Raw genomic sequence first — 13,542 nt, 5'->3', positions numbered from 1 at the left:
TTTAATCCTTAAACTGATCAGCACTTAAAAAAAATCTTATTTGACGAAGTTTTTTTACTGGGTAGCCAAGCTGAAGAGGCAAGATGCCATCTATCAGCTTAGCCCTATCAAACACTGACCTTTCTTCTTTCTGTGCACCAATGTCCCTGGTGAAATGTTAAAATCTATAGAAAATAGCAGGGGGTTGTTTAATCAAGCTGGTGATTTCTTTTTTTATATAACTGTGTTTTTGGATCTTGGTCTATTCCAGTGATGGCAAATGTTTTAGAGACCGAGTGCCCAAAAACTGGCCCCGCCCCACTCTACCCCCTGTCCTGCCCCCACTCCGCCCCCACCCCACCTGCCCACGCCACTCACCACTTCCAGGGCCCGCCACAGATCGCCCAGGTACCCCAGCAGCACCATGGCGACCACACCCTCTGCCAGCACCCCACAGCATCAACTGTGCGTGATGGGGTGTGAGGGCAGAGTCTTGTCTACGCTGCCTAGCTGCCATGTCCTTGGCTGTGCTGCTCTGCATGGACCATGCTTGGGGGGACTCTCCTCCAAGGGGGCTGCTGGTGAGGAGAGGGTCGTAGGGGGAGCCAAAGCTGGGGCACATCTGCCCACAGAGAGGGCTCCGAGTGCCTCCTCTGGCACCTGTGCCATAGGTTTGCCACCACTGGTCTATTCCATTGAAATTTAAAATGGTATCTTTGGGCATACAGACCTAGCCTGTTGCATAAAAAACAGCAACTATAGTTTGTCAGACATAATTTATGGATTAGCATGTTGTAGCAAATTATGGCTCTTTTGAGATACCATGGTTAAGCAAACCATGGCTTACCCAGTGTAAATGTGTGATTACTGTTGAAAATTTCATTGTGGAGAAATATTAGATAAACACCTTTTTTGTTGTTGTTATCAGTATTCTTAAGAGGTATCCTTGTATCTTTCTCTCTGCTTACATTTGGGAGGATGAGATAAAGGGAGGAAAGTGGAAAAGCTGGAGGAAAGCAAATAAGTCTTACATTCTCTCTCACACACACACATATACACTCACAGCAAATCTTAACCAATAATATTTTGCTTATTCAAGCCTCAAAGAAGGGTTGTCAGCACTGTAACTCCATTTCCTTCCCAGGCACACAATGCCTTCAAACTGTATTTTGCTCTGTTAATACACTATTTCTTTTTGCTCCTAATTACCAGTTTTATCAGCATGTCATATTTGTTTTTCCCAGCCCAGTAATTATACTCTAAATCAGCCCGACACTTGATACTGACCTTTATTTTTAGCTTTCTCTTCACTTCTTAGAAAAGAGGACAAATACTTATTTGTAAACCATGAAAAATGGGTTTCTGAGAATATTGATTCCACACTTTTTAAAAGAAGCAGCTTGGCAGGCAGCAGCAACTCAAAATGATCATTGACAATTAGGAAGGCACATTTTTCATTGCTGAATCTTGCTTTTGCCTTCTAATTCTATTACAACTTTTTGTTTTCATTTTGCCCCCAAAGCATCCTCTTTGTGGCACAAAATCAGCCTCTGTGTAATCTAACAAAAGCTCAGGATAAAATTGAATTTAGTCAGAAGCAAAGCTGTTGCATAAATGGCATCAGAAACATAAAAAGGTTTTAAGTAACAATTTTTTTAAAAAATGCTAATGTAATTGTTACATTCCTTCATAGGGACGTGACATTAGCCACAGTGACAGAAGCTACTTCTATTTGCATAGCCATAGCACCTAATTCTCACTGGAAGATTTTAGGGACATTAATAAATATTGTGCATGAATTAAGAAATGTTTCATACTAAATTTTATAGGACTGGATCCGTTTGGAATGCTTGTTTATTATCCAGGATAATCAGCTGTAATGGTGGCAGAAATTATTTATTTATTCAATTCATATGACCACCCATTTCAAACATATGACTCTCGGCAGACAACAGAGTAAAAAACAAGATGAAAACATGATACTAAAACCAGAGAAACAGAGGCGCACAATAAAAATAACATAATTAAGGTATCACAAACCCAGAGCTTCAAGGTTTTAGAGCTGTGCAAAAAAACCAAGAATGGTTGGGAAAAGTTTGACTTTGGGGCAAAGGAGGGCAGATACCACAATAGAAAAGACTCTTTTCTGAAGAACCCTCTAATGAATGGGACCCAGAGCATATTTCTCCTGCTGGATCTCATAGAATGGGTAGATACATGGTCTTCCATGTAATCTTCCCCTATAACATGAAGGACTTCAATTGATCTTGAACAGAAAACTGAACAGCTCTATAATTTTGCTCCAGTTGAAGGTACTGCATGCCCCTTGTATAGCACAATGCAATAGTCCAATTGGGAGGTGATGAAGGCATGAGACTGATCAAGCTTCTCTGTTTAGGAACAGCTGCAATTGGTCAAAACCCATATTGGTGTGAAGGCCCTCCTAGCCATAACTGCCTCCCATCAATAATAATTGGAAGTCAACCAGGAGGAAGAATAATAATAATGCAGCACAGTGCCATCAACCTTTAGTCTCTGAGTTGATTCAGAAAGATATCCTGATTGATGATATTGAAGGCCAGTGGGAGGTCAAGAAGAACAAGGATGGACACATCACCCGCACCTCATATCAAGATGTGTGATTGATGCTGTCTGAGCCCCATTTCTGGGTTTGAATCCTTACTTAAAGGCATCCCAATAATCGAGTTGCTCCAAAGTTCTCTAGAACTGTCATGCAACCCTCTTCACAACCTTCTCTCAAAAGAGAAGTTTGGAAATTGGACCAAAACTGTCTAGAGGTCCAGTAATGGCCTCTTGAGGGAGGGGAGGACAATTGCCACCTTAAAAACCAACAAAACCATCTCCCCGAAAAGACCAGTTGCTACTAAACAGAAATTTTACTTAAATCAGTTTCCAACATTCCCAGATGAAGCACCATAGTTACTTGTTTCCCAACCTGCTTAAATTAGTACTAGACAGCTTTTTCTTTGAAGATGCCATCCACATTGCAGTGTTCTGAACAGAAAAACTGGGCTATAATAATGTCTTTATCTTAGAACAGGAGATAAAATGACTATTTATGACATTATATTTTGCTCATCAAAAAGTCTGTATGTTGTTAAATTTTCACTATTTTAACTTTACATTAAGAAAAAAAATATATACTGGCAATCAGAACTCTTTTCTTTTTTTAAATTCAGTATACACAAAGTATGCATAAAGTATGCATACTTTATGCATAAGACTCTTTTGAATCTTAAACAAAAAAAGACAATCTGTAAACAATTTGTCATTTCACAGATATTAACATGCCTAACGTAAAAGACTTTGTGGATTGTGTGAGGATGGCCTGTGCTGGATGAATGCAGAGGGGCTGGGGAAGTAACAAGATTTACCTAAGCAACTTCCCTGCCAGCCTCCCCATTGTCAATAGTCATTGCCAGCTTCCCAGAAACAAAGATTTGCTTCTGGAAAGCTGGCAGGAATGTCAGCAATTTTGATCAAATTCATACTTCCTGCCAGCTTTCCCATTGTCTTGGGGGAAACTATCAGGGAACATGTTACTGCAGCAGACTGCAGCAGTGTGGTGATACAACTTTCCCAAACATGAGTAATGTGTGTGGCGGGCACAACATTCGATGTGAGTAGTGGGTCCTAGCATTCTGTAAATTAGCCAATTTGAGATACCTTGCTTCAAAAATTGTTGCTCTATGACACATCATTTTGTCCAGTTTAAATGTTACAGACAGATAGATACAGGACTATTAGTTGTATATACTTATCTTGTTTTCAATGAGTTATGTAGATGTCTGGTATTTCCCTGGCCTTCCATTTCCAGGGGAAAACAAAAGAACTTAAAATAGTCTAAACCTGGCTGCAAAAGATTAAAATAGATGTCCTTTTGGAAACTATTAAGTTGCTATTATTTCAAGAGTGTAACTGTCTTATTTATTCAAAGGGATATTCAACTTTGGCTATAATCAGCTGAAAGTAACCAAGAAGTTACTATATTGGTCTTAGTTTTTTTCATTATGAGTATATAGAGACATTCACAAAAAAATTTAAATTAGTCCTATAAATCTGTTTCGGATATTTTTCCTTCCCATTCTTTTTATGTGTAACTGTCAATAATGTGTCATTTTCTTTTCTTTTCTTTTTTACTTAAACAAACTTGTCAAAACCTCAGAGACATTTTGAAAGAAGCAAGACAGAAAGAGAGAGTGGGGGAGATCTTTGATTAGCAATATTTCCAGATGAAATTACAGGCATCCCTGGGCAAACAAATAATTTTTGCATAAAGTAGAAGATCTTACTCATACAAAACATTCACTGAAGGATCTAAGGAGATTAGCAGCATTGAACAGAGGAGATTTTCCACACATCCCTTGTTTACAGTTTAAACCCATTGATTTATTTGAAGCAATCTTACTGTTCTCCCCAGTCAAAAGGATCCTAAATTAACTGACAAGTTAATAAAAGATGTTCTTGAGACTTAATAATAATAATAGTAGTAGTAGTAATAATAATAATAATAATAATAATAATAATAATAATAATAATAATGATAAACAAAAACTGGTAGGATCATAAAATAGAGAAAGTCATAGAAAATGATAAAACTAAACTGCTCTGGGACTTCAGAATTCAAACAGACAAGCACCTGCAACATAACACCCCAGACTTAACAATTGTCGATAAGAAAGACAAAAAAGTCTGGATAGTGGACGTGGCAGTGCCTGGAGACAGCAGAATAGAAGAGAAAGAACTGGAGAAGATAATAAAATACAAAGACCTACAAATAGAAATAGAAAGACTGTGGCAAAAGCAAGCAAGGGTAGTACCAATAGTAATAGGCTCCTTGGGTGCAATCCAAAAACAACTGGAGCACCACTTGAACACCATTGGCATTGACAAATTCGCTATTAATCAATTGCAAAAGGCGGCCTTACTAGGAACTGCTTCCATCCTGCAACGATATCTGTAATACCATCAAACATCCACATCTGCCTATCCCAGGTCCTGGGTAAGGACTCGATAGGTAGACAAAATGCCAAATCCAGTCTGAACATCTGGCTGACTGTGCGGTGATCAATATTAATATTATTAATAATAATAATAATAATAGTAGTAGTAGTAGTAGTAGTAAAGTTGGAAGGGACCTTGGAGGTCATCTAGTCCAACCCCCTGCTTAGGCAGGAAATCCTATACCATTTCAGACAAATGGCTGTCCAGTTTCTTCTTGAAAACTTCCAGTGTTGGAGCATTCACTGCTTCTGGAGGCAGGTTGTTCCACTGGTTAATTGTTCTAACTGTCAGGAAGTTTCTCCTTATTCTAGGTTGCTTCTCTCCTTGCTTAGTTTCCACCCATTGCTTCTTGTCCTGCCTTCAGGACAAACAGCTTCACGCCTTGGAAAATAGCTTGACTCCCTCTTCTTTGTGACAGCCTCTGAGATATTGGAACACTGCTATCGTGTCCTCCCTTCAAATTGCAGATCTCTCAAATGCAACAATGAATTACTTCTGCTAAACTTCTCTTCTCTGGAAAACCCATGGAATGCAATCATGGGTATTAGGGTACTGTATGTAAGACAGCCTCCTTTAATTTGGCAATTTTAAGATGTTTCAGTGTTTAGACTTGTAAGCTAAATAGGATTTCAGGGACATATCTCAATAAAAATATCAAGAATTGGTTTTATTGGAAAACAGTGACTAATTTGGCCAATTAAGAGTAAAAGCAATACTCTTTTTTTCTGTCCAAGATCACAGATTTATAAATGTTTATATGCATAAATATAAACTGTTTATTCCTAACTAGCAGTAAATGTTTGTGACTATTTTCAGGAAGAAAATATGAAAAGAGAGAGGAAGAGGAGAAAGAACCAAACCATCAACAGGTCATAAAAACCTCAGTGGCATAAAAATGATAAATCTCAGCATGACAGCAGTTCTGAAACTATTTCTGGACATACAAAATCGTACCAGGCCCTTAAAAAGGATGTATGTTACTTAGTAAACTTAAAATTGCACTTTCCATATAAAATCAGAACTTTGCAAAACAAATTCATTCTTTTGGAGATTAATTTCTTTCTGTTATATCCATAGGGGACTAAAAATGATGGAATACATTGAATATGGTGATTATGAGTTTTAATTCTGCTCTAGGCATGAGGCTAGCTTGGTGACCTTGAGCCAGTCACTCTCTCAAGCCCTAGGAAGGAGATAATGGCAAAATACTTGTGAAATCTTGCCAAGAATGCGGCAAGGACTGGTCGTGGCAGTTGAAGTGACTCGAAGGCAAGACCAAAAAATGTTGAATCAACTAATTAAATCTTTGTTTAATTATTTTCCACTGCAATATCTGAAAACTCTGTTGTATTGAAATGATAGAATATATTGGAGATATGTGAGATGTTTGCTATTTTTTAGGCATAGTTTTGCGAAGGACAACTGTTCAGTTGCAGCTTACTCATTTTTTTCATTTTAAATAAATCTATATATTCATACTTTTTTGATTGGAGCAGTGATTTTTCTTACTGTGTTATTTATTTATGTATGCAATCTTTCTTCTTGGAAGTCTATTATGTCATCATGTAGTTAAGAATTACTGAGATATCCTGGATACCCACTTATATCTCCTTTGGCATTGATTTAGTTTGAATCTGAATCTCAACAATCTCTGTATAATTTTTATTTGTTTTCTTCAAGATCAGTATTTGTTGTCAGTATCAAATCTTCCTGAATGATTCACTTTATTCCACACTGCCCTAGAATCTGATTTGATGAAGCGCTGCATTTTTAAGTCTGGCAAAATATGAATTGGATAATTCCATTTCATCAACTTCATTGCTTGAAAGCTAGTCTTGTTTTGCAATACAATTTATAACTGAGCCCACATCTCTTTAGTGAAAAGATGACAAAGTAGGCTCTAAATCACATTCTGATACATACTCATTAAAAACATGCAGTGCCATTTTTAAACTATAACAAATAGCACAGATTGTGATATTACTTCAATCCCAGTATAATATGCCACTTATAAAAATTATTCTGATGAAGGAATCTTTTTTTTTCGTATGGACATTACCAACATAGGGCATTTCCCAAAACAACTAGTTATAAGCATTAAAGACACCATAATTATGGGTTGTTGTAAAGTTCTCAAAGCACAAGAAGAAAAATCTGATGAAAAAATGACAGTAAAAGAAAAAGGCAGGAAGATTATTTTTTTTGCTGAATATTGCCTTAATTAGGACCTCTCTAAATAATCCACTTTCCTCCTTTACTGTGACTGAAATCCACCTGTAAAATGACAAGCCCTTGAAAGAGAGAGTGGGTGGGAGAATATAACAATGACTTATTTTTAAATTCTCGGTATATTTTTTTACATTTTTACCTCTCAACTTCATATCCTGTGATATGAATATAAATTATTTAATCAGATTTCCATTGTCATAATCTCATTTTAGAGTACTCGGCGAAAAGAAAAATAGAAAATGAAATCTCTTTGAAAGCAGGAGGCACAATATTTCTTGTGCTATGCAAATCTACAAAACGTTTGAGTAAGAAGTTATTTGATCCAGATTCACAATACATTATTATTTTGAGGGTTCACTGATATAATCCATTGAAGGGTAATTGTGAAAATTATCAATAAAAGGTAGCATTTCTTATCCTGGCAATCTTACAAGACAATAGCTTTGAAATGGATTGGTTAGAATTTTCCCACAGAAATCTGAAGTTTCTTGTGATTTACTGTGATGAGGAAATAAAAAAAAAACAGTAACATTGTTGGCTTTGAAGAGATCTGAATAATTAAATATTTCTTCTGGGTAGATGATGACAACTGACAAACATGCAAGTAAGATGGAAGTCTGAAAATAAGTGTTTACATTTTGCTCAGAAGAACAGTTGATAGAATTGGATGAAATTTGCAGCAATAGTTTCTGCTTCTGAGATAAAGGGTTTATTTCATTCTATAGCTTGGGCTAAGGTGAAAAAAAATTAAAATGGCATATGTCAGAGATACAATGCAATCTATTACAAAGAATTTTGAAAAATGGAAGCAGAAGGGTTTTGATGCTTCTTCCTCCTCCTCTTTCCCCTTCTTGAATTTTGGGATAATTAGTTTGAAAATAGAGCAAGTTTCCATTCTTGAAGTTTATTACTAAAATATATCAGTATTCTCATTTTGTTTCAAATGAGCGTTATGCACATTATATACAGCAACAGGTTTAAAAGTCAAAAGAGCTGTGTTTCTCAACCTTGGCAACTTCAATACCCAGAATTCCTCAGCCAATATCGGGGAGTATGGGGAAGTCAGCATGGCTGTCTGGGGAATTCTGGGACTTGAAGTCCACATATCTCAAAGTTGCCAAGGTGGAGAAACACTGTCATTGGGAGTATGAAAATATACAGTTAGATTCAATTTTTAAGCTCTTGCTTGAACGGCAGAAAAAGAGCATCTCACTTTTTATTTCTCATTGAAAAGCCAAGCTCGGGACTGCTCTTTACCCTCAGCAACTTGGAACAAGACAGTAAGTCTTAGAATCTTTCTTCCAACAGGCATCTTTATTAAGAGAAACTGGTTACAGGCATTCTAAACAGGACTTGGGGTTCAAGTTCTCCCATTCAAAGTTTTAAGGGGTTCCCCAGTAGCCCCACCCCCATCACCCCCTTCTTCCAGCAACAGTCCCAGGCATTACATTCCCACCCCCTTTCTCTCACTGCCAACATGAAAGGTAATAGCCACATTGTTATGGTTAGTCCTTTTAGTGGTATCCACATCCAGTCTCTTTGAAGTGTACTGAAGGAAGTGAGGGCCATAAAGTCCCTTTGTTCACCCCCTTCCCTTCATCGTATCACAGAATCCAGAGAAGGCAGGAATGGGGTTTTCCATAGTTAATAACTAGAGATGAAATATAATTGGATTCTGACAGTCCCCCTCTTTGCCTCCATTTGCAGGAATCTGGAAATAGCTGCTGTAGAGGTTCTGCCTTCTGGCGAACGGTGGTGACTTGTCTCTTTATAAGAAGCCAGGGAGAAAAATGCATGGGAAGGTTGTGAGGTCCTGCAGTTGTGGAGTTATTACCAGCACTACTTTCTGAGGAGTTACTCTCCGCAGTCATCCTTGAAATCCCTGAGCCCTCTTGATGCTGCTGACAGGTTTGAAAAGAGATCCCTCCCCCAAAGAAAAACTGCTAAAACTGTGATATGATGAAGTAGGCTGGATTCCCAGGAGCAACAAGGTATATTCCAGAGGAATAAGAAGCAGCTTAGTCCAGATATCTTGTGTGAGAGAAAGGGTGAAGACAGTGCTTCCCTCATATTTCTTGGAGTATATGCTTGATATAGATAGTAGAGTGCTTTAGTTTGGCAAGATTCTGTCCAAAGGCATGGAACAATAAAGAAACCTGCTTAGAAGAATCACTGTGTGTATTTCTTGAGTTTTGAGGCCTGACAAAAACTGAACAGTATAAATTGATAAAGTCATTCTTTGGTTGGAATCTAGGGCTTTCAGTTGTAACCTCTTTCCTACCACCTGGCTTTTTTATACACAATTCTACTCTCAGTATCTTATCTAGCCTATGCATTGCCAAAATAACTCATCAGACTTTGTGAGAATACATAGCAATTTGGACAAAGCCAACTTTATAAATATCCCAATTTCTTTGCAGTGGTCCACTGCAGTTCAGGATCCAAGGCTCTGTTCAACCAATATGTTTATCTAATAATTCACTGAAATATCCCCTCTGTAGCAACTTCTAGACAAAAATGTCACTGGGTGATGTTGTGTGTTTTTAGGGGGAGAGGATCTTGTTACTCTGTACCTTCAGTGAAACAAACAGGATGTAACGTCAAGTTTTATTTGAATTATTTTTATTTATCAGATTTATATGGCTGTCCAGCTATCCAATGAAATTCTGGGCTATGAAAAAAGCACAGTCAAACCAAAATAGAGGTCTCAGAATTAAAAGAAATCTCAAAATACATACATCCTAACCAAACCACATACTAACATCTTGGCCCTGAAACCTGGGTGAAGAGACAGTTCTTCATAGCCTTCTGAAAGTAAGGTTGGGGCCATCCTTATCTTGGAGATGGGATAGGAGGCTGCTCCAAAAAGCAGGTATCAAGACAGAAAAAAACATACTTCTTAAGATCCACAAAGTAACACTGCTTGTCCATACAGCTATGTCTGCCAGTTTATGACCATGGAATGCTCATATCATCGGGAATTAGTATATGTTTAATTGCTATACATTTATATGGAACTGTGATATTTCCATCTCTGATCACTAGCATCAAAAGATAAGAGATAGAAATCATCCCTTAATAAGTGATGTGCTGTAATTATCAATATTGTCACCTGGAGCACCTTAATGGCTACCCATAAAAAATGGAGGAAATGTGGGCCATTACATAGGAATGAACTCTTAGGAGACTCAATCATATGCAATAGTCCATGATGAAGAATGTTGGAAGGTATACTCAGCAATATCTGGAAAGAATAGATCCTCCATCCCTGCAGGAGATAATTTTTAAAAATGTATCTGAATCTCCAACCATAATGATGTCGTTCACAATAAAGGCCCTCAGCTACCAGGAAAAGCCCTTTTAGTGTAATAAATATCATGAGCACAAGCAAATGCCTCTTTGCCACTCTTATCATCACTATGTAGCTTCCAACATAATATTTAAAAGAAGCAATATGAGATATCTATTATGACATATTTTCTATCACAATTTGGCTTTTTGACAGTACAACTTCCGCTCATGCTAGCTGTATGTAATATTAAAAGTACAATATATCATTATTTGTCAAAGTACCAGCAATAATAAATCCTATAGATTCTTGCTTTTTCTGTGTATTTTTATCTTCTATGAAGGACCAAGAATTATAGGGAAGAGACGAAGTGCTAGCAGCTGACCTCTTTCTAAATACCAAATGAAGATTGACCCTCCATTCCTCTCTTAAGCGAGAAACTTGGCAATACCGCTATCATTTTTGACATAGTCCAAAGGAAAGGAAACATATTACAGTAATTCACACCCCAACAAACTTCCCTGCTAATTATAAGGTTGACATAGATGGAAAGCTGCACACCATAAATGACAGTGCATAGAAGCTTGAGTCTGCAGGACAGTAACAGAAAAGAAAGAGCTGGCAACAAAAAGAAATAATTTTGATTACCTTAGATACCCTGTTAGCAACTTCTCTGCCCACGGTCAGTCCCTGAACAAAGGTCCTTGCTGCGATGAAAGCTCTCGTCACCTGAACCTTGAGTTTCCTGGGTACGTCTCCGAAAGGCTTAAGCTGGTCCGTGTATTTGCTTACGCACTCTAGATAGTCCTCAGAGAAATGATAGTGGGGGTTTATGAGCTGGAACATTCGCTCTAAGAGACGGGCCCAGAAGTCATTCAACATCTCCTCCAAGTTCACATTGCCTCCCGTGTAATAGCGTTTTAGTTCTATAAAGAGATCCTGGAATACTTCTGAATTCTGCATGTACAGCATACCATATGTTCGCACAAACATATCATTTAAGGATCTTTCTGCATTCTCCAGGAGCTCTCGGAAAAATTCTACACAAAGAAAGAAAAAAAAATAAGCATATGGATGAGGAAATAATCCAATAACAGCAATAACAAGAGTAGTAAGAATAAAAAAGGGCAACCTAAATGGTGATGGGAAAGGAGGAACGTGTGGTTATTTTTCAACTTAACTTGGAATAAAAGGAGAATAGAGGGAAACATGAGAGGGATGTATAATATGCATAAGTGTGTAGAAATTTAAAAATGGAAAAGCTTTTTCTAAATCCAGTAATACTAGAATCCAGATTATGGTACATTTAATCCAATAATTATTATGATAATAATATTTAGGCCAATTAAAGAAAGTAATACGTCATATAAAACACAATTAAACTATTCTAGACTCTTAGGTCTAGAATCTTAAGATGCACTAATGAGAATTAAGAATTGAATAAATTCAGGAAGCTAGAGCCCCCAATTGGTATAAAATGCCTCTTATATAAAAAATACTGTGGTATCGCTGTGATATAATAATATGTCCAAGCTTGACATAACTCACATAATAAATATTATTAATGAAAACAAATCCACAATGCAAACAATAAAAGATTGCAAATATAAACAAAGGGTGCCCTTAGGGACTAAACAAAAGCTAAAATAATTGCCTAACTAGATAAAATCATTGACCTTAAAAACCTAAACTGTTCTAAAGATTTTAATCCTTAATGATCAAAGTAAAGGGAAAACTGGATTAAGCGGATTAGATTTATGTTCTTCATATGAATACCAAAAACACTGTCTCAACAATACAAGCAGTTATTGCATCACTTCTTGCTTTAATGGATCGCTATGACGAAGATGTATGGTTTAGTATTATAATTATATTTACCTTTGCACTTTTTTTTTAAAAAAAAAACAATTCTGATAACGCTACAGTACTTAGCTTTGCTTCTATTGGGGCAGGTAAATGTACATTGCAAAGAGCCTTGGATTTGAATTGCAAAGTGTTTCTGTCATGGTTCCAAAAGATGAAACTCTTCAAAGAACTTTGAGGCATTGTTTATCTTAAAGAATCTTTATTAGAGAAGCATAGCATTGGCACTAACATAACTGAAGCCAAAAACTGAATTTTCCTCCCCTGAGCACATAGTATCAAAGCACAATTCCCTCCTCCAATTAACAGTCATAAATCATATACTCCAATTAGTTTGAAATGCAGGCTTTCTGTCCAGTTCTCCAGTCCGCCAATTCTTATCATCTCTTATTTCAATAACCTTGGTTCACACACTAGGTCCAGTATTGTTATGTCTAGCTAAACTCTCATGCACATTCCTCCCCCCAGCATCATCTAACTCTAACTCTGACAGTTTCCTTAGAAAATACATTAAAATAGCATGGGATTCCTCATAGAGTGCAAAATCAAATATCCATAGCTTTAAATGCTAAATATGTTTTAAAGAAACTACTATAAAAGCTGTTTCATTTATATTTCAAAGACTCATTTAAGCACTGAAAGTAGAGTAACTCTACTCCTTAGATACTGAATTCTTGGCATTTTGAGTACTAAATATGAAGGAATTATTTAGACAATGGCATGCCTATCTCAACCAGCCTAAAACTAAGGAACTATTCACACAACCTATTTTGGGGGTCACAGTTTTCTTAAGAGCTAAAGTAATTTCTCTTTGGACTTGACCCAATGTCATCAAAATTACTTACCTGGCAACCCCTTCTAACTTCTCTGATCAAGACAAAGTTTTAAGTTTGTCCTGCAAAAACAGGACATCTCTTAGCGCACTGGAGAGAAAAACATCTATGAGGTAGGAAGAGGTGACAGAAGTGACATTCTTACAGTCTTCTTTGCTGAAGTTGGGACAAGTACTATAGGCCTGAAGAACTACCAGCCGTGATGACCCTGGTTTCTTATTATTGGCACAATCGTAATGTTGAACAAATTGAGGGAAAGAACCATTGATGTGTCCTGTTTGATATGAATAGGATTTCAGTGTTGTTCTTGAGTGTTACAGGTGA

General features: G+C 37.0%; 1 protein-coding gene across 3 annotated transcripts in view; it reads right to left on the bottom strand.

The window, feature by feature from the left end:
• Nucleotides 1-13,542, bottom strand: part of GPC6 (glypican 6) — an 818,259-nt gene that overhangs the window by 379,207 nt on the left and 425,510 nt on the right. For all 3 annotated transcript variants that reach the window (XM_039337642.1, XM_039337643.1, XM_039337644.1), the window contains exon 3: nt 11,171-11,562. In XM_039337642.1, the coding sequence (XP_039193576.1) occupies nt 11,171-11,562 (392 nt within the window). The remainder of the gene's footprint in view (nt 1-11,170; nt 11,563-13,542) is intronic.

Source organism: Crotalus tigris, unplaced genomic scaffold (genome assembly GCF_016545835.1).
Source record: "Crotalus tigris isolate CLP2741 ecotype Arizona unplaced genomic scaffold, ASM1654583v1 scf7180000017685.4511686, whole genome shotgun sequence".
NCBI lineage: Eukaryota > Metazoa > Chordata > Lepidosauria > Squamata > Viperidae > Crotalus > Crotalus tigris.
This window is presented reverse-complemented; position numbering and strand designations above follow the sequence as displayed.